Source organism: Fopius arisanus, unplaced genomic scaffold (assembly GCF_000806365.1).
Source record: "Fopius arisanus strain USDA-PBARC FA_bdor unplaced genomic scaffold, ASM80636v1 scaffold00043, whole genome shotgun sequence".
Lineage (NCBI taxonomy): Eukaryota > Metazoa > Arthropoda > Insecta > Hymenoptera > Braconidae > Fopius > Fopius arisanus.
Genome location: NW_011887782.1, coordinates 154,635 through 181,339, shown reverse-complemented (window position 1 = coordinate 181,339; position 26,705 = coordinate 154,635). Strand labels below are relative to the sequence as shown.

Below are 26,705 nucleotides of genomic sequence, written 5' to 3'. Positions count from 1 at the left end.
TTTCTGGGGAATTTCGGGTGGGGAATACAGTGGAGGGCAAATGGAGGAGCGCGGGAAATTACGACATTTTTTAATCAATATAATCCTCCTTCGGATTAAATTATTTCCATTCGTGGAATTGGAAAAAAAAAATGTTTTGTAAACTCGGATTTCCGATGATGACATTTTTTTTTCTAAATAATTCGGAAATCTATTTTTTTTATGCAAAAACATGTAATAATTTTTCTTTACAAAATCAAGAACTCATACTTCGTCACTTATATTATCTTTATTATCCCTTAAATCTGAAAAATTATAAAAACCATTTATCCAAACGAAACATGAACACATGATGCAGTGGCATGCATCGAATACTGACTAGAACCCATAAATAAGTAAATCCCGTTCCACTGGTATCATTTCCACTAAGACTCCGTATGAAACATCAAAAGTAGCAATTCAATGAAGCCAATAGATGAATTTTTGCGGAATACCTCTGAATCCAAGATACCAAAATTTTAATCTCCAATATTGCTCTCAGATTCTTCGATTACCATCGCTACTGAACAGTCCACTCTCCCCAGGATTCTTACCCTCCCATCTCCCCCTGCTCCAAATTTCCGCTGAATGGTACGCCAACCTGAATGACCCTCCTCTTATCATCAGGATGAATGAGTGCATCAGTGTTTTTCCACCGCCATTTTTTCTCATTATCCTTGATTCTCCTGCTATCAATATAACTAACGATGCAGCTAGCAGGTATCCAGACAATAGCAGTGCAGATGATAACAGCCCCAACGATATTATCCTTGAGGAATCTGATGACTTTATTAATATTAATATCCTCAATGATATCCCAGAACCTCTCGACGACGTCTTGAATGGTTTTCTCACAAATTCCCTTATTGCAGAATCCCTGAATGCAGGGTGTGCCATCAGGTAGAATATCAGGTGGATCAATAGGAAAGCACGTCTCATTGAGACTCATTCTGCAGCACCTTTTGCATGCATCACCAATGGTATCGCACATGCAGCTCTGGAGCCCCTGGGTCTCACAGTAAGGAACACATTTCCCTAATCTGCACTGTCCCCTCTCCAAACAAGCAGTTCCATTCTTCATTGGTGGTGACTTTGGACACTCGCTGGATGCACCAGTGCACCTTGACTCCTGCTCACAGGTTGCGTACTGAGCATCCCTGCACTTCATGCCAAGCCTCATGAAGGCGCAGTTCTGACAGCACGGTGAGTTCTTATCACTGCAGACAGCTCCTTGATTTCTCCTCAATTTACAATTCTTGTCGCAGCAGGCGTCATTGTCCTCAGTCCCCAGGAGTCCTGCATCACACTCCTCATCACCCTCGACCCTCAGATTACCGCAGAATGACTCCTCCGGCTCTGAGAAACACCTCCCCGATTTTGCCTGCAGCACCTTTTTTATGGATCTCAAACTGCAGGGGGAGAATCTCTTGTTGTTAACGTCGTAACCACTGACGCTGTACGTGTACATGAGATAAGATCCACCCTGAGAGGCACTTGGACTGCACTCTGACACGTCTGGATCGTGCTCAGAGCCCCAATTATGGCCGAATTCGTGAGCTGTCACTAGGTCTGCTTCTCGCGTTATCACCCTCTGACCGTAATGATTTCTACTTGAACTCAGCCCCGAATTCAGGTACAATGTGTACCCATTTTTGAAGTACTCCGGGGTGCAGATACCACCGACACTGTTACGACGGGGGGAACCGACGTACGCAAGACCCAGAATTCCACCCTCGAATTTCAGATCTGTGAATAGGTGGGCCAGGCAAAAGTCCTTGTGACTATACTCCCTGCTGAATACCTCCAGGAGAGTTCTCACGTCCCATTTTTCTCGCACCATATTGTAATGAGTATCGCCTCCCCGAACTCGTGTCGGTTCGCTGTGAACAACAATTTTTTTTATAACAAATCCCATTCCCTTGAAGCCATCCTGCTCCATACGGTCTTGCCAGAGTGTATCATTATAAATCTTATGCACCCTGTCGATGAGACTGATCAGATAATTTATGGTTGTCTTGGTGCTGCTGGCTCCCATCTCCTGGTAGAACCTGTAGTCAGCAACGAGCAGCAGAGGACACCGTGTCTTGGTGGGTGTGTACTCGTACGTTTCAGCTTGGCGTTTTTTCCTCGACGACGTTATGTTGGTAAAAACTTGTTCGTCATCCTCCGGAGGCTCTTTTCCTTCCTGCACATATCCACAGGTCTTTGGAACTCCATGGGTGTGACCCTCGCCATCTTTGTCCACGTGTTCCCAACTCAGCTTGACGTCTGAGGCTTTGTACATTATCATGCTGCTGTTGTCTAGGTGTGGAAGGTGCCTCCAGGAGGGTTCGATGTGGTATGTCTGGTCATCTATCCTGATGCTGCCAGTCATCACTCCATCGTCGATGTGCAGTTGTGCGTGGGAATCCAATTCCCCGAATACTCGTCCGTGGTAGAAACTGTCGTGGTCCAGGTGAATTGTCTTCTCCTCTCCATCTGCTGTCACCTCATAAGCCTTAAAATTCGAGTGGATTACCTCACGTCGTGGTGTCAGAATCAGGCGAAAGTGACGGCCATGTGCGTAGAATTCCACCTCGTTTATCTTGTTGTAGGGATGACTGCTCGTCGTAGCTCCACGTTTTACTATTCTGTGGTGAAGGTGTGACGAGTGCAGGGTCTCGTAGTATTTCAGATTTCTGTGGAGACCATCTACGAGAAAATTATTAAAACTATTATTATTATTTTAATAATATTTCTGTTCAATACTCCACTTGCCATTTCAATTTTGCTAGAACTGAATTTTTTGTTTTCCACACCATAAATTGAAAGAGTGACTAAACAAATAATACCACTGTAAAAATATTCAATTGTTTACGTACTTGACAGATGAGTGATGAACAACAGTTGAAAGAGGTGCAGGATTATTGGACCCATTCTTCAAGTGAGTAAATCCCACATAATTTTGATGATGAATCAGTGTTTCAGCATTTCTGGAGATATCTGATTTTAATTCGTGGAGAGTTCATTGTGCACAGGTGACTGCGATTATGACACATTGTTGTGGGAGAGGGAAAGTGTAAAATAGGATGTGGTTGCTGTTTCCAAGGTTATCTAATGATTCAGTGAGTCCGAAAACTTTAGTTTCTACCCCCTAGCAGTGAGGGCGCCAGAGATCTGCAACTAATATCATATTCTTCAATATTTATTTTAAATTTTTATTTTATTCCTGTCAATATTTTATTCATTTACTTTTTCTATATTTTATTGTATTTTTTCTGTGCATTATTATCTGGATTGATTTAATTCAATTATCCCATTTACTGTTTAGTGATATTTATATTAATATAATGTTACTTACTTACTTTTTTTTGTTGCAAATTGAATGACTTGACACTGAGGAAATTCATTGATTGATTGATTAAGGTCTGGTAATGTTTTTAAGGCAATGATAAATTTAATGAGAAGGAAATATTTGCAGGAATAATGAAACTGGATGTAATGATTGCACAATAAAAAATCCACTCTTCTGGGACTGAGTCATTTAATTAAGACATTCTTTTTGTACAGAAAAGAAAACAATAATAATGAACATAAATTCATTGCAAATCACCATCATATATTAGCATTTGATGCGTCGTGCTAAGGTCTACGATAATATAATCGATAACTCCTAACGTTTTAACTTGATTTTGTTAACTCTCTCTCTATAGGTTTCCTCATCGTAATTTATGATTAATCGTATTGTAAAATTGTGTTCCACAATAATTATCATCTCACAATCGTTCGGGAATTGTACATGAACGAGCCAAGGGACTAAATGTTTTAGTCAGCATTAAATTCTCTCATTACCGAGAATATCATCCGAATGCACCATAAAACGCATTTTTAGCGTACCCCACGAACGCCAATAATCAATATCTTACGCATAATCAATAACCAATAATAATCATATATTTATTCTAATTAATATGTATAATATATAATTTGTATTTTCTCGTAATATACCACAAATCGTTATCAATATATTACAGTACTGATTATGTATATATTATAGACCTATCAATCTATAGAATATATTTATATTTGTATTTACATAATATAAAAATCAGATAATCAAATGAACGTTAATTCCAAAGAACGTGCGCTCACATCGCTAACTGGAAAAATTGGTGAAAAAATTGATGCATTTTAACATAAAAAAAAATATATATATCTTAATAATTATATGCACAGAATGTCCCCAAGTGATGGGCGTTTAATTAATGAATTAATCATCTCTTCACAGTGGAGCCAATATATTCAGTCCCAAAACGCCTGTAATTCATCGGTTTGTCATCTCGGTTTAAAAAAATAAACAACTCGATTAAAAAATACTTCTCACCGAGACAAATGCCGCAATAATTCCTGGTTCAACCATTAATTTCTCATCGAGAAACTCGAGCATTCCGCGGCGATAATTCAAACCCCAAAATCCTCAGTTCATTAAAATCTACCATAGAAGAGAAATTAAAGAAAAAAAAAAAAGGGAACAACAGAAGGGAAAATTGTCTAAATACAAATTATATCGCATGTAGATAATAAAAAAATAATTATTCTCATACTCGTGGCGCATTAAATAATTTATCCACTGACCATCAAAGTCATCTGTTCAATTAATTCTCGAATCGCCGAGTTATTTTTCGTAGCTAAATACAATTGCAACTTGACTGTCTCTCTCAGTGGTTTTTCATTCTTAATCGATATTTATTACGTACTGAGGGGGTGGCGGGAAAGGGAGGAATGGGATAGGAGTGGGAGAAAATGATTCTGTTTATCCTCAACTCGTAGCTCGTTTCAGGTAAATTTTCCTCAAATGGATATTTATTTATAAACTCGGGGGCTAGGTACTATATATAATTATACGTATGTGTAATTTTTTTATTTCTCTTTTTCGTGTTCTTTTCTCTCTCATTAATTATCTAGCTAAATGAATGTTGGAAATGATGTATGCAACAACTGGCGAATGGCACTGCCAACTAATAACACAGATTTTGTTTAATATAAAACGAAAAAAGAAAAAAAAATAATGAAAAATACCCCCATAATTTTCAATTGTACTATTTTCCACATTGATTCAGCTTGTGATGAATTATATTCATAAATATATGATTAAAAAACGATACAAAATAATGAGAAAAGAATCTAGTGCTTCAATCGGTAATAAAACTTTACTCAGTAATAAATTATTAAAGTTGATCAACAAAACAAAGATTTTATCAGCAGAGTTCTGGTATAATCCAGTATAAGGCTCCCCAAATAGCTCATCAAAGTGATGAAAATCAGTATTAAATCGTTTCGTTAAATTCACAGTCAAAGTTGCCTCGTTGGGATTCGCAGTAACTCCCCTAGACAGTCTCATCGTGTCATCCAGGCATATTTTGTAGTTTTTTTTTCATTTTTTCATTTTTTTTCTCATATAATTCGTGATTGTCCCATCTCCAGCGAATCAGAACTCTCACTCAACTCTCGTCTAGTGTTTTATGTACATAATTGTGTAAATTTTCCATTATTACTTCTTCTTATCTCTAAACCTTAACGCCTCAACGACCGACAGGCCCTCAATAAAATCTTGGGTGAAGGCCCTCGGATCACGATTTCAAAAAAAAAAAAAACATTCTGTGGTTCATCCTATATCTGAGATTAACACTTGAACAATTGTCGTGTTTACTTCACTGTTGAAAAATTCTGTTGGGAATTTGGATTTGATGAGACCCACGTGGTGAAGACATCCCTGTAATTCATAAAATTATTATGGTGAGTATGTAGTGAGATTAATTTAGTTGGTAGAGAACGTGTAAAAAAATAATGCTCACACAAACCTGCAGTGGCTAACCACACACTCATTACTGCAATACTCATCCTCCCATTCGCTGTTTGCAATTGCTGGATTTGGACAGCCCTGACGAATGCAGGAATTCGATGGTGGACTCTGGCCAAGACCTGATTGTTGACCAGTCACTGGTGGTGGACTCGATAAAGAATCAGCACGGGGTGGACTCATGTGCATTATTTGTTGCTGTTGAATCTGCACTTGTTGCACTTGTACTTGTTGTGGGATCTGCAATCATTAATATTCAAAACATTCATCGATCCATCAATTCCCCAAAAAATTTCACTCCATTCCTCCAGCTGATTCCCAAATTTTTTAATAAACACATCAATCATAATTGTTAATTACTCTAAAATGAAATACAAACAATTAAAAAACAAAAAATGGCTTTTCACTCTCCATGTTAAATAATAATCAATAGAATTATTCTGTAATGAAAAAACGGAAAATAAAAGAACAGATGTTCGTTGAAATACGAATTCGAAAGTTAGTTTTCACTTACGACCGAAACTTTACTTTCTACATAATAAACTTCCAGTAAATAACAAAACCCAATTAATTACTGAAACAATTGCTAAGAGTTAATATAGGTTATGTCCCACTTTACTCCGAAACAACTTCCCAACTTGGAAACAACGAGACGTAAAGAAGTATCAAACAGCGGGCAATATCCTGAGAATGAGAACTTACAGCATAATAATTTTCTCCATCAATTCGAATTATTGAAAACGTGTTGCCAAGAGAATCGTAAACACTGGGAGCTGCCATGCCACTGGTTTTTCGCGTCCCTCTCGTCGGCCATTTTCAAACGCAATACGAAAGGGGTACATCGAAAAAAAATATTATTTCTCCGAAATATTAATTTAATCCAGACAAATATTTCGTCTTTGACGTTGAATTTATTTCTTTGAATCTTTTCTGAAGAGTTCCCTATTAGGTTATCATGATTTCAATCAAATTGCTGGCGAAAATAATCATGATAATTATTTCATAATTACTTCAATGTGCACTCTATAATTATTTATATTGATTGAATTTTTTTAAGTATTGAACAGTTTATCCTGAACACACCCAAAGTAATTATCCTCGAGGGCGATGAATGGGAGTTTGGATTTCTCTTGAACATGAAAAAGTCAGATTCAATGAAAATCAGTGATAATTAAATAATAATTAGTCAGAAGCAGGATTCCGTGCGGATAACTCGTCTTGCATGCAACTCAGCCGAATATTCCAATATTCCCTCATTGTTTCCCCTCATTTAAACAATTTCTCCGACACATTAACGACGAAAAAAAAAATCCGGCAGAATCATGAACGACCCCGGCATGAAGAATCAAAGTGGCTAGTTACGACACGAGGAATAATTATCGCTCATTTTGCCCTAATGTCAGAGAGTTTAAATTACCCAGTAATTTGACGCAATCACGGAGTCAATACAACCCGATGTTTAACGCTCATTCTCCCTCGTCTATTCATTCCGTAAACTTGTAAGAGGATCTTCGAAACAATAAAACAACGGGCAAACTGAAAGAAGCTGAGCCAAACAGATGAGGCAACGGGAATTCTTTTGTATGAAGTAACAAAGAGGAATTTGGCGAGGATTAAATAATAGAGACCTCTCAGAGAAAATTATAAACTTATCGAAGCTCCAACAAGAAATGAAAAGGCTCTGGGTCAAAGGGCTTTGAGTGCATATCACCATGACAACGACAAATTATGAGAAAAATCATTAAAACTGCAATCTGAAGAAACTGATCTGTTAATTGTCCGTCAATTCGGAGGTAATTTGTCATTAATTACGAAAACTAATTAAATGTATCGCCAATGTATTTCTCTTTCTACAATTTTCCATTTCCGATTGAAAGGAATTATTGATTTTAAAAAACCATAAATGTATAATAAATTATTGCAAAACCATTAGAACGTGGAGTTGGTTAGTTAAGAAAAATCCCCAGAATTGTAAAAATGAAAACGGATCCTAAGAAATAATAAATCATGAGTGAACTGACCTGCTGCATATACTGCTGCTGTGATACTTGCTGCTGCATGTGTTGCTGCGTCATGTGGGGTGGTGCCATAGGATTGCCCATCATGCCCTGGATCAATAAATTAAAATCATCTCATGATAATTCAAATTCTCCCCTCAATCTCATGCAATTAAAACATCAGGATTGTTTACCTGCTGCTGTTGATGATTGGGCTGCATTCCAGTGAGATGATGGGGTGATTTTTTGATGGTCATCTGCTGGTGCTGATGTGCCTGCTGTTGGGGTGAGGGTGGCTGGGGCTGAGGGCTGTAAACCTGATAGGCGACATTTCCCTGCTGATTACCTCCATAGCCATAACTGTACTGCACCTGGGGCTGTTGCTGTTGCTGTTGCTGCTGCTGCTGCTGCTGGGGTTGTTGCTGCTGTTGCTGTTGCTGTTGCTGTTGCTGCTGCTGTGGCTGTGGCTGAGGCTCATCCCCAGCACTCTTGCTCACCACTGATGCCCTGTAAGCTGCCAGGGCCTTCAGATACTCCTTCTTCGCCGCTTCAGTCTTCTTCTTGTAAACCTTAAATCATTCGATAAAGTTTTAATTAGTTCGATGGGTAATTACGGACCTGGGGAAATCGTGTCACTTCATCACAATGAATTATCTATTTTTCATTAGTCGTCTGACCTGGTATGCAGGGGCATCAATACGGAAAATTCATGGTAAACAAATTGCCAGTTATGTCGATACTTGGTTTTATTGTTCACATTTATCCCACCATTTTCTAGAGTCTTTGAAGGTTTCCGGAATTTTATTCTTTGGGGTATAGCATTAGTTTCAGACTTTCACAGTTTGTCGGACGATTCACGGATTAATTATTGATGGTTACAAGTTTTTACGGACTTAAGAGAAAAAGTTGGAGACTGCAATGAGAAAAAAATGGCATTGATGAAATATTCAGGCACAAATTCTCATTGAATTTCAATTATGATAATTATACTGCTTTTGATGTTATCATTTTATTTATGACCTTTAAGTGACCTCTCGCATTAATTATGAGAATAAGAAAATAAAAATTCTGCTTTCACGTGAAAAATTGCCATTTCTAATTTCCAAAATGCTACTTGAAAGGAATTACTATTTTTAGGTGACGTTTACATTTTTTTCAATGCAAACACTTGTCTCAAATAAATTGATATTGAAAAAGAAAGCGGAAGGAGTGAAATACGGATTACGAATAATGCAGAGGATTTAGCAAGTACTCAATGTTAAATTGACGTTTAAAGGGAAACAAGAGAGTGGAATTGAGTGAATTCTATTCTGGAACTGAGACCTTTTAATATTTCATTCGTAGAATCTTGATTGATTCGTTTTCTCGAGTCTTTCAGCAAAAGAAATAATTTCCCCTCAACAGTTTCATCCCTCCATCGACATACTCAACAGAGAAATGAAGTTTCCTCTAATTCACTATAGAATTTTCTCTCCCCATCTCAATTCCCCATTTTCTCCGCTTTTACGATAGAAAATCAATTGTCCCCAGCACTCAATCGTCAATTCCATTTGAATTATTTTCACTCCTCCCGTTATATATTTTCTCCCCAAGTGCAAAAGAAAAAAAAAATAATGGTAGAGAAATATAAATAACTGGAAATGTTCTTAATCGATTCCGTATGGCATTTTAAATGAGCCAGGATATTTTTTCAGCCTCTCAGTGTTATCTTTGGAATTAAAAAATATATTTGAATCAAGATAAATTATTCGCCGTTCCATTATGTACAAGTTCTCGGGAATTCACGGTGTGTATCCAGTGGTTGTAGTAGTGAGATGAGAGATCGATGCATAATGCGAGAACCTTCTGGTTTAATTATTCATACGAATTCGTATTTGAACTGTGAAGAAGGTGAGTGAATCAGAGAGAGAGATGAGTTGCAGGATGAAAAGGAAGGAGACACTTTTAGTGGAGGTGGTTTGGAATAAGAAGGTAAGTTAAGAGGTGTGAAAGAATGGGACGAGAGTAAAAAAAAAATGTGATTGGTGTTGCGGTGGGTAATGGATGCATTGAATAAAACATGTCGCGCCTTCCGTTCGTACTTCTGGCACGTACCAAATATATTTAATGATCCCTTTCAAACTCTTACGGGATTCAATTAAATGGGGCCGATATAATCGAGATCAGGATATGCTTTCTTAATCAAACAAGGGACTAATAATATCACTCTTCACTTTGACAGTTATGATAATTTATTATCAATTTGTTTCTCGCCGTATTTTATCTCAAGAATTGCAATTGAAATTGAATTGAAATCCTTTCAGTCTTATTTCATTTTTGCAATCAACAAAATTATACCAAAAATTGAGAAGAATACGACGAAATTTTGTGACCCATTGAATCATAACGCCTTAAAATGTTATCGATTAATTTCCGCTTTAATCCATACAACTCATAAAATCATAAATAAAAAAACCGGGATGTAATTGCAATTAATTTCAATTGAAATTTAAATAAAAATCGATTTCCCCGAGAAAAAGAATAATTCTATTTCCATTCTTGATTTCCCATTAATCATTTAATTTATCCATCGCGCAGTAAAAACAATAAAACAATAATAATAGCCCTCCATAAATAACGAGCGAAGAACAATGTTCACAATCGTGGGAAGGAGATCAGTCTTGTTAAAAGTATTTGTAGTTATTATTCCCGCAACAACCTGACGGCTCAAAGAGAGGGAGTAATTTTTTTTTTGTAACGCGAATAATACCACGCCCAGTTTTGTTAAGGATTAATGAGCCTGCATGATCATACCCGACAACAGGCATTATTATCCCCGATCACACGATGCTGATGTATGTTTCTTGTAACACGTTTTATAAAAACACTAATGAGATTCATCGGGAATAATGATTGCATTCACAGACACTTGGCATTCTCCCCGGGTAATAACACAGAGCGTGAGTCCATAAGAATTATCTCGAACTAATGATTCGAAGGAAAAATCAATGTGCACGGTTGAAGGGATGTGTAGAAACATGTCTGGAGTAATTTGCTGATTGTGAATAACTTTCATTGAAAATCAATGCACTAACTGTTCTCTTTTTAATGGGAAAAAGGAGGGTGGGGGATAAAAGTTGCCCGAACTATGTCAGTTGTGCAATTTCCTGAACGATAATCGGTGTCTCGTGATGAATCGTTTGAAATTATTAATGCAGGGAGGAGTTATTATATGTGTGCTAATTTATCGCTGAATTGTAAGTCCAAACTGGAAATTTAGTATTCAGGGGGAATGGAGATATCTGCAAATCCAGAGAATCGTGATAAGCCCTTAATTGAATTAACGATACGAAATCCAGTGGCCACCTATAACTGCTGAACACATACGCATAATTTTGATAATTAAATGAGCTCGGAGTCTCGGTTTAATTACAATTCACCACGGATTGGTATTTTTTTAAAGGATCCTCGATGTTCCTTCGTGCTCATCCCTGTTCCATTAATGAAATACCCACCGTGTTGAACGTCCTCTTTAATAATAACGATTAAAAAAAAGAAGAGTTATGAAGGAATGTAATTATCGTTCCATCTATCTCTCGAAGCGTCAATTTTAGTCTGAATGGAATTCAATTTAAATTCCAATTTGAAGGCACAAAATTAATTATCTATTTTTTCCCCTGTTTTCCTCTCTTTTTTTTTCATGGTTATTATTCGTGGGATGGAAGAATTTGTATGAATTATTAGGAATTACTGATCAAACAATTTTTTCCACGATATTTTCCCCTTATTCCTCATTTTTATTGAAGTAAAATTCTCCGGTGGATATGAAATTTTATGCGCGATTCGAGTGAATCGATAGTTAATCCATCGATGGTCATTGCATGAGGGAATTAAATAGAATGAATGTATTTTATTTTTGAATGCACGAGACGACAAGAGAATGAAGATAGAGTTGGCAGAAATGATGATTGCATACGTTGAGTCATAATTTCAGCAAAATCTAATTACCAATTATTAATGCGTGCGTTATCTCGTGGAATCCCAACCGACCAACATTGTCATCGTTATTTACACTTCCATATATTCACATATAGTGGAGTATAACGTTATGCCATTGGAAAAGCGATTCTCCATAACGGATTCATTGCACGACAGTGTGCGTTAACAGAGTAGTTAATTCCCTCTATTTACTCAATCTCCACTTAACTAAATTCGCAATCAAGAGTTTGCCACCCACTCGTAGTTTATCATTCATCAGATAGTCTATGAAATATTTTAACTTACATTCTTGTGCTCTGTCTCGAGTGCGTCCCACATTGATGCCACAATTTTCGATACTTCGCCAAAACTTGCGTTTGGATTTTGTCCTTTTATGGCTGCCTGGGTATCACGGAAGAAAAGGGCGTATGCAGACACAGGCCTAGACAACCAGAGAGTGTTAATATTAATATAATTCTCATATTCTCATGGTAAAACAAAAATAATTAATAGAGAGTGAATTAAAATTCTTGGATAAATGGAGAGGGGAATGTCTTTAATAGTCAATAACTCAGAAACCGCTCATTAGAATCGAATAATTCATTTTTCATCTCAAAGCCTGAAATCAGGTCTTCAAAAAGAACGGAAGACCATTGAATTTCACTTCCCCAATCTCAAGTTATTGGCGATTTATTTAACCACTTTTTTCTTTATGTCCTGAAATCGATGTGTAATAAAATCCTTACTGTAAACGAATTTATTATAAATAATTGACGGGAAAAAATCATGAAATAAATTCATTGCATTATGTCAAGAAGAAAGATATGAATGAGAAGTGTCCCAACGTAGATAAAAACCGTCAATCGTCTGAAACTGGAAATAATCAAACTAAACTGATAACGAATGGGCAGAGTAACGAGTTCATCGTCCTCATTAATCCAAAAGAACTATATATAAAAAAAAAAATGTAAAAATAATATCAATCAAATAGTGACGCCGCCAGCTGGGAATATTAATTCACGCGAATGGAAAATGATCGATCGAGTAAATCGCGATAACGTAGAAATGGCGATTGGGGTCGAATCCCACTGGCGTCCAGTAATATGATGAATGTCCACCGTCAAATGTATGAGATTACCCTGTCAGTTATCACAATCGTTTTTAATCATCTCGAAACCCCCCCTCAGACATGCAATTTGCCGAGCTGAGTTCCATTCGAAAGATAATGAAAACAACTTATGCATGTAGTTTGAAACTGTTGTAAATGACTAATCCCCACTCGAGTTTGTGGAAAATACGGTGTAATCTGGACCAACAATTTCGACATTATAACAATATAATAACGTATATAGACAACAGATAATGGCGTGCGTCAGTCTGTCTCTGTCTTGAGCATTTGGATTCGCTAAATGTATTTTCCGAGTAATGCGGCCGCTTGTTCCTGCAGCTGGACCCCCATGTCCTACATTTGCAGGGTTGCAACAATAACGGTAATTGCCAATTCACAGCAGTAATAACTTAAAGCCTCTGCACCACCCCCTCTTCATCCCCTTATCACCAACTTCAATTCTATTCTTCTCATTCTCTGTGGTAATTCCATTAAAACGAAACAATTGACTCGTCATTCTGTTCTGATAGGTCTTCCTTTCTTTACCTTTTCGCCCTACCAACATCAGAGAAAATTCATTTCCACGAAAATACAAAAAAATATTAGAACAATTCAGTAGTAAGGACAGTGTGAGGTAAGTCCAACTCCACATTTGAGTTATTACAGATTTATCTTCAAAACTATCCACTTACGGTGAAGACACTAGAGAACTTTTTTGCAGCTCTTGAAATTTCCGAGAAAAAAGGTCTTCTGGTATTTTTCCGTAAAATCAATAGTTTTCTGGATTCAACTGAGTGAACTCACGGGCAGAGAAATTATTGTTCGATAATTTCTTCAGCACTTGTAATTAATTATGAATTTGTGTTAAACCACTGGGTACCGAATGTTCAAGGATATTTTGAAATGTAATAGTGTATTTTGTTGATGAGAAAAATAAATTAAAGCCACGGTGGAGAATGAGATAAAAATCACAGGGAAATAATAATGAGAGGAGTGAGAATGGCCTTCTGAATAAGTGGAAATAATCCGATACTCCAATTATCGTAACACATGTAGAAACTCGGCATTATTATGCATGAAGGTAAAACGAAAGAGGCGAGGGAATGGGTGGAATGGGAGAAAGAATGGTGGAATGTTAATACTTACTTCTGGGGTTCGTTTGGATCCCTCTTCTTCTTTTTCTTCTGGGCCTTTGGCTTCTTCTGGGCCTTATTAACAGTGTCTACAGGCTCGGGTGAGGGTCGCTTCAGTCCAGTGATCTGTTGGGGGGAGAAAACAGATTATTTTTCAACTCTCGAGGTGCAATTTCAATTGATTTTTCATTCTTAATTAAAGTTGTTAGCAATTTTGCTTCATCTTTCCGGAGTTTATTTCTGGTATGAGGGGTCGTGACCTTCATTAACTGGCCATCAGAAAATTACGCACTGCGTTGGTAATCTATGCTGATGTAATTGAAACCGATTTTAGTCGATCATGTGGGGGCAAATTATTGTCTGGCTCCACGGGAATTGTGTGTTTGTGAGAGGACATCGGATTATGAAGTGAATGGACTCTCGGGAATTTCCACAATTATGGGTATAATTGTTTTTCAATACACTGGCCATTTCCGGTCCATTCGATATTTCGTGAAATCCTTTGGCTATTAAATATTCCGTCAAAAAAAATATTGAATTTATGGATTTTTGGGGTATTAAAAATTCAAAATTGTGATTCATTTATTTCTAGTACTCTATGAGTTTGGGAATTTAATTTTCTGTGAACATTCAACAAATTCCTCGATTGTTCGATAGCCTATATAGAAAATTAATAAAAATGAGTAGCTGTCGAAAATGTTAAAAATTTTCAATACTATGAATTCCAATTTTAAATCAATTTCACAAAATGTTTTCTTAATTTTTAATTACATTCAACGAGACTGCATTCGTCGTGCACTAAATTAAATAATCAGTGAATGGAATTTCCCGAATTTTCAGGAATTGTCATTGTCAGCTGAATTAACCAATTGAAATTTCACTAAACATAAAAAAAAAATGACGGATTCTTTGATAACGCACGAAAAATTGATGACTCATAATTAGAATGAATAATTAACTTTAAAAATTAAATAAAATCCTATTTTTTCAGCCTTTCCCATAATTCCAATAATTTTCATTGTTTGAAAATGGAAATTTAATTGAATAATGAAGAAATAATGCGACTCTTCATGCAATTTCAATGATGAATTGGTCGTTAGAACTTTCAAGAGTTTTCACTCGCCATTTGAAGATTAATGATCTAAAAGGTAATTACCATTGCTGAGTGTGGTGTACTGTCATCGCTGTCCTCACTCGTTGTGGTATTATTGTTCTCAGGTTGGGGATTCTGCTGTATAGCCGGTGGACTACCACCCGTTGGACTTCTGTACTGCATCTGCTGCTGTTGATGCTGATTTTGCATCTGTTGATGCTGAGTGTGAACATATTGCATGTGCATTTGTACCTGTTGCTGATGCTGGGCGTGCTGTTGTTGCGCTTGATTATGCTGTTGTTGTAATAAAAGCAGCTGTTGGCCTCCGTGTTGTTGGCCAGGGGAGCTCATTGATGTGAACGACGCCTGTGGGCTTGCGTATGTTGAACTGAATGGAGAAAAAATAAAAATAAAGAATATTTTCAAGACCTTCATTCTCATTTCTCGAGCATTTATGCATCATTAAAAAATAAATGATCAGTGAAAAATTCATTAAAGGACGACCGCTGTTATGCGACTGTACCTGAGTTACTTAAATGTATCTGAATGGTTTTTACAATATATTTTTCTTTATTAGGCTCTTCATCTACTAAAAATGTATTGGGACTGAAACCTTCAGATAAAAGGCTTTCGATTTAATGAATTCTGAGATATTCCACATAATTTTACGCTAAAAATTGAATATCTACGGAATTAATTGTTCAATTACGCTCATTTTTAATACCATTTGTTGTAATTATAAAGGGAAGATCTGGTACGAATTTTAAGTTAATTTTTCTAGAACGGCTTGACCGGTCGAGCTGAATCTGAGGCCAGAGTTAGCCTCAGGTTTAAGAGTTAGCCTACTGTCTGACGAAATTTTAAATTTTGTATTAAACAATTACCCGTGGTACATGCACAGACGTTTTCAACAAGTTTTGTATTTTTTAGATTTCCGACTATCCTACATCATTTCCCAGCAAAGGTAGAATTTTTTTGGGTCATGTGTGAAGGATTGCAAAAAAGTTTTAGCCTCGATTCATTGGATTCTTCTGATTGGAATGTCTGATGAATCATCGAGGCATTGAATTCCTATTGCACAATCATTCCATTCTGAATATAACCGGCTCCCTCCGGACATCTCCAAACATCTGAAATATCCATCAGCTCTCATAGATAAATAAACTATTGAAATAAAACATCTCGAATCCGACGTAAGACAAATAATTCCCCGAGGGTTTCTGGATTATCCCAAGTAAAAAAGCAAAAATACATTTTCCCACCGAAAATTCAACCAGGATTATTGAATGAAACACTGGTATGTTGGAATTGGACGCTGAAAATGATGGCTCCAGGGGTAACGAGATGCAGTTTGTGGGAGACATGGGTTATAGGTATGAGGATATATCCAACGGGTGAATGCTACTTTAACACAAATTGGATAACTTTTGAGATATGGCCGGTGCTGCGTCAGCGCTTGGTAGGATTTACAGCCTACTCTACATCAACTTCTACCCAACATTGCTTCCACCCTCTGCAACCAATCCCAATGGGAAATCTCAGACTCCCAGCAACTACGAGAAAAAATAATATTGCTACCTGTCGATGGGATTGTCACATTAAAGTACTATAATAAATGGATACCAGTATGACCCCCAGAAATATCAGTCTCACTGTCAAATATCATCATATCTTCATTCTTCAGGAACGAATACGTAAACCTTTTTTTGTTATCCTCAATGTTAATTCTTTGGTACATAAAATCTAATAACAGAGAAAAGAAGAGAAACATTGAATTTACGGTGATCATTAGAAGAGGAAATAATGGCGATAAAGAGGTTTTTCTGTTTGGCGTCGTGATTGAGACATTTGAGATAGCCATCATCCTCTGGAGAGGACATTTATCCGTTAATTATAAATGTCGTGTTGACAGGTTTATGCAAATAAGGGGATGTTTGATGAAACCACCTCGGATGCTGTATCGCCGAGTGGTAGGATGAGAATAAATAAATTTGAAAAAAAATCAGCACGATGAAGGGAGAGAAAAAAAAAAAGCTAAACGATCGGTTCATTGTACACGAAACAGGTTCCTCCGCTCTATTTTCAGCCTGACCTCGCTGTAAAACTCCTTTGTTCCCCCACTTTAAGCAGTTTATAACGTTTCGTCAGATACACCACGAAGAAGGGCCCGAGACATTCGTTATGTGGAGAAATGTTTTATGTCATTGCAAAATGTTGTAGGCAGAGGCACGAGCAACAACTCATCGTCTGGGGGGTTGGCAAAATGGTGGGGAATATTCACAGGCAAATGGCGGACGTGCTCTGACAGGTTATCTCATTTTTTACATTATTTTTTTTTATTTTTTCTTTCGTTTTTCAACGTTCAGAAACACTGGCATTTCATTTACCGATGGAAATGATGCAACTGGGTTTTGAGATTGTCTGACAGCCGTACCGAAGGAATATCCACTGCGTTTGGCATCCTGTCGTATTTATTACATCCCCGAGTCGAATAAATGCATTCTACACCGGTCGTTCAACTCCATTTTGACGAAAGAAAAAAAAAATGTGAATTCCACGCATTTTAATGGCATATCTGTTTTTTTTTTCACCGCGAACTTCCGTTTCTGGCATTAATGATGACATTAAACAGGGGTTAATAAAAACAAAATGGAGAAGGGGGAAATGCATGGGATGGAGTTGAGGCAGTGTAACGAGACGGCAAGGCATTTTGCAGTGTCAGGAGATGAGTGAGTGTGATTGCGTCATAATAAACCACATTCAGGGAAATAAAGGGACAGGAATTGATCATTCAAACGTGAGTCTGACCGGAACGTATTATGGAATTGCATTGGCCGAGACGTTGAGGAATTGATGGGAATTGTTCTACCCTGGATTCTCTAAGTTTCATTTTCAGAGAAAATTTTGGAGAGTAATGGAAAAATTGGGGGTAAAAAAAATTAATTGATAAACCTCTGAAACAATTCGACTAGATTTTTCCGCGAATTTATATGGAATATAAAATAATAATAATAATAATAATAATAATTTGCATGAATTTAATTGAACCCATTTTTTATAGTGCACCTTGAAAATTGCTTGTAATGTGTTTTTTGTTTGAATAATAATTTTTATTGTTTTACCATTATATTTAATTTATGGGATTTTAAAAATATCAATTCTTTATGAAAATTGATAGACAAAAAGCTCAGAGCAATAAACTGTGAATTCCATTCAATAAACATTCATCATTATTATATTAATATTATTTATGAGGACAGGACAATAATTTTCTCCATGACGTTAAAAGTAATTTCGTCTCGGAACGCTTTCCCCCCGATTTTTAATTTCCATGGATTTCAGCTTGGAACAAATTGTTAAGCTCTCGGTCAATATGTTCTACCTCACCTCCGATTTTTTAAAATCACTGATAAATTATTTAACGACTCCGGTTCATTAAGGTGGTAAACCTATCAGAGTGGACGTCTGACCGTGACTTACCGACCAATCGCCGCTCCAATTAACGCGTGCAGCACCCGGTAATTATGTTTTTTTTTTGGATGAGAAAAGGAAGAGGCTGGAAAGGATGAGTCCTTCGTCACTTGGGGGCTGAGGGTCGTATAACTCACCTGACGTTGATTGGCTGCATCGTGTGCTCCTGCTGCAGGTAAAGAGGCTGCTGGTACCCACCAGGATCCAGACTCAGACCGTCTGGCGATGGCTGCATCCCACCAGGTTGCATCATCTGGAGTCAATATTCAAAATTATTAAACGTCTTTTACCCCTCATCATATGGATTTTCATTTCCGCAAAAATTTACGCTTTTCTTTCATCTTTCCAATTTTTGAAAAATTCATTTTCTCTTATTTATATTTTATTTATTACTGCATAAGTACATATTTATATTTATGTATTTATGTACATAGATTTTATTTATGAGATTTTTTGCAACTAGTAATTAGTAAAGTGTGAGGGAAGAGCATATGTTTTTGCTACAGGATTTTTTTTAAAACAAATATCGCTTTCCGCTAATTTTAGGGATTTCATCTAATATTTTTGAAGCAGCTGGAGAGAAACGTAATTCATGCTGCTCAGCGGGAGAAAAATGGGACGAGATAAATATAATTAGCTACTGGCTTGAGTGAAGCCAAAAGAAAAATAAACTGAAAGGTGGAATTGTGGAATATATGAAATTTATGTTTCCACAGTTGAAGAGAGACTCCCGGCGAGAATATTTTTTTTTTTGAGTTCTGTCAGTCTTTGCTTTTTTTTAATATTAATTATAATGAGATGAATATTTGCAGGAAATTCTTGTTTCAATTTCTCGGCAAGTGAATTGAAATTTAATTTAGAATTTAAGAAATTTGTGGAACTTTTGGGTATCATTCTATAATTCAGACGAGAATAAATTTTTGAAAGTCACTGTTCTCCCTCAATGGGAATTCGGTATTGGAATATTCTCTCAAGTAAATGGATATTTGAAAAAGAAGAGAAAAAAATTTCTCAATGCATTCACGATCTGGGGAATCGTCGATCAAAGGATGAGGTAAAGAGAGAATTGCACGTGAGACGTGAAAAATGGGGAAATATTGTGGGCATGGAGAGTGGAAGGTTGACGGCTTGATGGAGATCGATGGGTCTCGAGGAGTGATTGCCACTTTTGCGTCACGTTTTCAATTTTTCATTTTCTACCCGAATATTCCTCCATTATTTTTCTAAACCCCTTTATTCAAAAATCAACAGCAAAGAAGTTGAAAAAACTGGACCCTGCGATGGTTTTTCAGCAATATCTCCGAGACTAAGGGTGATGGAATAATTTTTGTAATAACCTTTTCTGTAGCTCTCAAAAATCTCTACAAAAAATAATTTTACAAAAAATTCGCTATCTCTTTTAGTTTTGAAGGTATTTCCAAAACAGTGACTGTAGTTTTGAGCGAAAATTTTCGTTTTTCATGTTTTCTTTACTCTTTTCGTTTTTATAAACTTTCTATAGAAAAAAATGATCACCTGTGACTGGTATCCGTGCATGGGGTCGTGCTGCTGCTGGTGATGCTGTTGATGCTGCTGATGTGGGTGAATGGCAGGAATGTCGAAGTCCTCATCTCCAAAACTCGGTGTGTGAAACGTCTGCAATGAATAACATTAAAAATTAATAAATAAGATGAATAAAATTAGAGAAGGATTTGTCCATGAAAATTTTTGTACACAAGATGATTGATATCAACTAATAAAACTTTTAAAAAATTGAAAAGAAAACGGAGGAAAATTAACGAACGATAAATAAAATAATGAAAGATGTGAAAACGTTAATTTTGATGGAGAGGGATGATTTTGAAGAAAAACGGAGAAATTTCAGGTAGCTGTCGAAAAAAAAGGGAAAATGCTTGGAAAACATGAAAGTCAAATCAAGGAATTCAAGAACTCCTCGTAAGTCCACCCACGCGGATGATAGATAGCGTTATATTGTTCAAAATCCTTTTACCAATTTATCCAGGCCGTTCTTTTCAAAGGTTTCGTTGCGGTGGTTGGAGGGCGGAGGATGGAAACTGAAGGAAAAATAAATTTGTTGGAGAAGGTAAAAGGAGTGAGGGGTTGGCTTGAGAAAAAAAAAAGAAATGACGGAGGGAGATGGGGAATAAAAGTTTTCTAAATTGGATTTAATAGCGTCAGGAATTTTTCCTTTGAAGGAAAACCCTGGGCGCACCTATTGATCCTCCGGGTGGAGATCCTCTCATATCCCCCCATTTCCCCCTATTATCGTCATGTACACAAACATTGGCCTTTGAAAATCCAACAAACCACAGCATCATCACGAATCTACTTTCATTTCTTATTCTCTGTCTGAGGTTTATTTTTCTCTGTTGCTAAACTAAAGTTTTCCTTCCACTATTTATTTTTTGGTAGTAGTCTTTCGGTGTGGGAAGATTTCATAACGACTCAATTTCAATTAAACAATTAAAGATGATAAATTAAGAATAATTGAGAATTAATTAGAATTCAATTGTTAAAATCTGTAAATTTATCAAAGTAATTATCTGTTGGGAGATTGCATGATTAGAGAATAATTTTTTGTGGAAAGTAAATGTTTTTGTTGAAATAGATTTTTTATCCTATTCTCCTATTCTAAAAAGGATAAACATCGAGATTATCGATATCTCGAAACTTTGTCACGCTTATTCCTCATTGGTTCGGTCGTTTGTGGCGGCTAATTTGAATTTGGAACTCATTTAAATTAACAATTTTTAATCGCGATTTTTATAATTTCCTATTCTAAAAAGGATAAACATCGAGACTATCGATATCTCGAAACTTTGTCACGCTTATTCCTCATTGATTCGGTCGTTTGAGGCGGCTAATTTGAATTTGGAACTCATTTAAATTAACAATTTTTAATCGCGATTTTTATAATTACAGCGCGCTGTAGCGCGCGTTCGTTCTCGTATATTAAAAAATACGTACAATAAATAATTATGGAAAACGTATGGCCTTGAGTTAATCGCATATTATATATTAATCTTTGGGCTTCGAGGGTATCATTGTATGAATCCTACAATTTCCATGATTTCTCCGTCAAGATTGCGCAAATGAGAAGTGCGCTTGCAATTGGGTGAGTCATACATTGGTAATACGTTAAATGTGATGGATGGAACAAAGGGTTAGTCATGTCACTGGAATTCTCTAGGTGATTTTTAGTGTGAGAATCATCGTGATTAATCCATCCAGAGTGGAAATTCAAATCTAGATAAAATATCCATTTAATTGTTGAATTATCTCATCCATCCCATGACATTTTGTCAATCGAAAATTTCGAAAATCGATTCGCGATATTTTTTTCTCACATTTCACATATTGTTAAATTAATTTGATTAATAATTAAAAAAAATTCAGAATCGATTACTTAAGGATCATTTATTTTAGGTTCGATAATCGATTTTTTAAATCGATTCCCAATATATCAATCAGTTGTATCGATCTTTTTTCGTTGAGATCTCTATTTTCTATTCATCATTAATTTATCGAAATCGAAAAATCTAAATCGGTCGATCCGATTGGATTCGAGTAATCGATATTTTTTCAGGATCGTAAAACCGTACGAGATACACGAGAATGAGTCGGAGGCTATTGAAAAATTGAAATTCATTATAAAAATAAAACCGTCATGAAATTCGATGAGTAAACGACATGCGGATGTCGTGCGTGAGTTAGATAACACGGAGTAGCCGTTCATCGTCAGAAAAATGGGTGGAATGGGCTAAGAGGATTTTGAACGTTATCGTATTTCTTCGTATGAAAGGGGGGTTGGTGAGGGGGTGAGGGGGTGAGGGTGTGAGGGGGTTGGAAAATGGATACTGAAAGCCATCCCGCACTCACCAGAGTCGTTCGCCAAAGGGGTAATAACCCGCTATTTTTTGTCCCTATACGTTCTATTCATATTTCAATTTTCGATACATTGAATCCTATTTGTAATTGAGAAATGGGAGAATTGCAGGTGTTACTGTGATTTAATGGAAGGGGGAGGAAATTGAATTTCATCGAATGGGTATTTTATTTATTTTTCCTGCCAGAGTGGGAAATCCGATCATTTCTCTCGATTCGAATATTTTTTCTATCCGCGTCGGTATGAATTGAGTAGATAATCCGATTTCAATGGAATTGTCGATTTTTTATGTTGAAAATTTTTTTGAATTTCGGTATTTTTAAAATTTTCAATTTCCAATTTCCAATTTGTCAATTGGGGATAATGAGATGTTCACTTTTTATAAGAGAGGCTCTTTTGGGGATTTTTGGTAATTAGATGATTATTCGTAATGTTAAATGGGAAAATAAATTGAATCGACGGAATGAGAGTCTCAAATGAAAATTAATCAGACGGTATTGAACAAATCCCGACAGGTTTCAATGGAATCGAGGAAATTGAATCTCATCGATTGGATATTTTATTTATTTTGCAACGGGAATGGGGAGTCCGATCATTTCTCTTGATTCAAATATTTTTTCTACCCACATCCGATTGAAATGGATTTAACCTAGATTTTAAGGATGAAAAAAGCTCATGGAGGCGTTGAATTTTTATAATTTTCCCGCTACACCGGATAAAGAAAAATTTGTGCTCCAAATATATATTTTTAATACTCAATAATTTTCTATAAAACTGTTAAAACATCCTTTTTAGTAAACAAAAAAAATTGGAAAACAAAAAATGGTAATTTTTAAGATAAAAAAAAAAGAGTTCTCAAAATTTTTCAAAATTTCTCAAAATTTTCTTTATAAAAAATCCTAAAAATTTTCTATTCTCTTCCCAGAAACTTTCCTAAGAATTTCCACCCGAGATATAAATATTTCTTAAATTATCAGTTCTCTATAATTTCCATTAACTCAATGATCATTTAATTTCAAAAATACAGAAATGAATTGAACCCGACGGAAAAAAATTGGAAAACAAAAAATGGTAATTTTTAAGATAAAAAAAAAAGAGTTCTCAAAATTTCTCAAAATTTCTCAAAATTTTCTTTGTAAAAAATCCTAAAAATTTTCTATTCTCTTCCCAGAAACTTTTCCAAGAATTTCCACCCGAGGTATCAATATTTCTTAAATTATCAGTTCTCTATAATTTCCATTAACTCAATGATCATTTAATTTCAAAAATACGGAAATGAATTGAACCCGACGGAAATAGGAGTCTTAAATGAAAAATAATCGGACGACACGGAACAAACCCCCGAAGTTATTCCCGATGTCTCTCGCACGATTCGAGAATTGATGAGGGGATTGAATCGAGTGAAAGTGGATAAAAGAAAAAAAAGAATTAGACAAAGTCTTTCGAAATAGCGCATTAAAATGAAAGAATGGTGAATAACGGGCTCAGAGCTGATAAACGAATACGCAATGGCATTTGAAAGATTAAATTCATTGATACGAGTTGAAATTCAAACGCAATAGCGATCCAATTGCACAGGGATAATTAATTCCCATGATTTTATCTGAAGGGACAATTGATGTTTATCCTTGGATGCGAGGGTAATTATTTCTCTTTGAGGATTTTCAGTAATTCATACAGAGATAACTCATTCCATGACGAGCCATCTTTATCGCCTCGTTTCCCTTTTCCCAGATGAAAGGCCTTTTACCCCTCTGAATATAATATATAATGTACTATATAATATCCAATCTATCGAGCTTATTCGATCGGGGATTATCTTACTTCTCTTCCAGCCGTTTCTTTCGATTATTTTCCCAGGGTCTTCATGAAATGATAAAAGGAATTGGCAAGGGGATGTCTTTGAAATGCTTGGAAAATAAATGCCAGGAGAAAATTGGGGGAGACAGTTAGTAATGGGCTTTTTGCTGATGGGGGGTATTAAGGATTGTAATTTATTTATTTCATTTAGGGGATTAATTGACGGGAAAGAGGAGATTAAGGATGAGTGAAATTTTATTTTTCAAGCAGCTCATTAACTCCACCAAATTAACTACCCAAATATTTCAGCTTTTCGATGTCATTATTCCATTAAGAAAGACAATTATTTTTAGCTCCTGAGAAACGAGAGATATCCTGGGAAATAATTTCACGCAGAAAAATTTCTCATGAAATTTATGATTAGATCTGTGGAAGTTGCGGAAATTTTCAACACAAAATCAGAGGTCCAAAACTCCAGTCCCAAAAGTATTGTTATATTATTGTTGATTGAAAATTGGAAAAATCCGGAAAATGAATAATTGAGTCGAAAATATTTCAGCTTTTCGATGTCATTATTCCATTAAAAAAGACAATTACTTTTAGCTCCAGGATTTATTTACTTGAGACAAGTATTTTTATGGAAATTAAGTGGTAATTAATCTTGTATTAAATTATTATGGATTAAAGATTATGAATTGATTGTTGAAATTGAAGAGAACGGGGGAATTGTTTGAATAAATTCGTTGGAATAAATTCACATGAATTCTGATGGATAGATGCTATCATTGATTTATGGTCTTGAGTTTAAAAATTTCAGGACAATAAAACGCGATTCTCAACCCCAGGATGACTGATGAGCATTCGTTCCAGAACTAATTTTCAGGGTTGAAAATATTTCAACCTCGTAAGCCGTGAATGAAGACGGTAAAGACATTTATTCACATTTTATTACTAACACTGTACTGCTGGTATTTACGTAGCTATTAAGAGTCTGGAGTTATAAAACTCCAGAGGTTCATAATTATGGACTTCTTAATGATAGTTTAATGCGGGTCTTCATTTTTCAACCGTCAATCAATTCTTGGGCTGTTCGTTGAGGATATTATTCTGTTGGGGTCGATTAAGATTGAAATTCGTTTTTGAATTGAATAATTATTTCATGATGAAGATGATTAAACATTTGTGGAGGGTGGAGTTATGTGCCCAGTGGTTACATAACCTTGGTAAACAGGTTTATGTGTGTTCAAACGATATCTGTACACAATGCAGATGTTTACTGGATGATGAAGAGGAAAATGTCAAGGTAATTAACGATTCTGTCAAGAAGTGGACAGGATTTCTTTAAAAATGTCGGGATTATCATTTTTTTTTTCATTGAATTTCTCATTAATTCTCACTTTAAACAATTTATTCTTTCGATTCGATTTTATGGTTCAATATTTCTGAAAATTTTTATCAATTGCAAGATAAAATATTTTTTACAAAATCATGAATTATAAATTATGTAATTAAATACAGTGCAATTAAGATTTAAAGAAAAATTGCATTGAATTGTATCCGTTATCTAATTATTAACAGAATGTTCAATTATTTTTATTCCTCCTCCCCTTGAATCCCACAAGCAATTAGTGTTGTCCACATTTGTCTCATAAATAAAAATGAATAAAAAGTTGAAAGGAGTGAGAAACGATCGAGGGAATAGCTTGTTTCATGTTTTAGAATTCCCTTTTTTGCCATTTTTTTTCTTCCACTCATCCAATTTTTGCAACTGCAATATCTTTTCCCCGTAGTCTCCCCGAGATTGTTTTGTGTATTGAAGATACTTGAGACAGGAAGAGGCATTGCCTCTGAAATAAACCCGGGGCAAATGAATAGAGGTCTTCAGATGTGATGTTTTTCGGTGTTATAAATTAACTCTGTACCGATATAAATCTCGAGGGGGTAATAGACATATAAAGAGAGCATTATAAAGATATTCCACACCATTTTGACAGAAATTTACGTTTTTAATTTTTTTTTTTGAAAATTATCGATAGGATTAATCTGCAAAAATGTACCATTTTTGTTTTTTGTCTTTATCTAATGAATCACGAAATTTCGTATTATTTCGTACACGGAAAGGAAAGTCCAAGAAAAATTACTGTGCCGAGCATTACAATCGTGGTGCAAAATGCTAGAATACCAGAAATTCTTTGATTCACAAATAAAAAATACTATCAATATGTCAAATTTTCTTATACACTCCGTAATTAATCATGTGTGGCTCCATAAAATTTACTAAACAGCACTATAAAATTTGAAGGTCTATCATTTTTTGTTTGAGTTTGAAAGAAAAACTGATAGAAATCCTTCAAAAATTCCTATCCAGATCGGTATTTTTTATTGTGCTCTCTTTTAATTTTT

The 26,705-nt window shown here is 35.7% G+C and overlaps 2 protein-coding genes across 3 annotated transcripts in view; both read right to left on the bottom strand.

The window, feature by feature from the left end:
• Positions 1-253: 253 nt before the first annotated feature.
• On the bottom strand, positions 254-3,175 carry Tace (ADAM 17-like protease Tace). The gene is made up of 2 exons (XM_011305465.1): positions 2,880-3,175; positions 254-2,709 (listed from the first exon to the last, which is right to left on the bottom strand). The coding sequence occupies exons 1-2, from the start codon at positions 2,932-2,934 to the stop codon at positions 569-571; spliced, it is 2,196 nt and encodes a 731-aa protein (XP_011303767.1). The 5' UTR covers positions 2,935-3,175; the 3' UTR covers positions 254-568.
• Positions 3,176-3,933: 758 nt separating this feature from the next.
• Positions 3,934-26,705, bottom strand: part of LOC105266950 (TOX high mobility group box family member 3) — a 116,552-nt gene continuing 93,780 nt past the window's right edge. The window contains exons 4-12 of one of the 2 annotated variants that reach the window (XM_011305463.1): positions 20,132-20,251; positions 18,754-18,869; positions 15,209-15,533; positions 14,066-14,178; positions 12,118-12,253; positions 8,049-8,423; positions 7,879-7,965; positions 5,853-6,097; positions 3,934-5,770 (exon numbers count right to left, since the gene is read on the bottom strand). In XM_011305463.1, coding sequence (XP_011303765.1) covers positions 5,704-5,770; positions 5,853-6,097; positions 7,879-7,965; positions 8,049-8,423; positions 12,118-12,253; positions 14,066-14,178; positions 15,209-15,533; positions 18,754-18,869; positions 20,132-20,251 — 1,584 coding nt within the window. In that variant the 3' untranslated portion in view covers positions 3,934-5,703. The remainder of the gene's footprint in view (positions 5,771-5,852; positions 6,098-7,878; positions 7,966-8,048; positions 8,424-12,117; positions 12,254-14,065; positions 14,179-15,208; positions 15,534-18,753; positions 18,870-20,131; positions 20,252-26,705) is intronic. The other variant, XM_011305464.1, reaches the window with a different exon arrangement.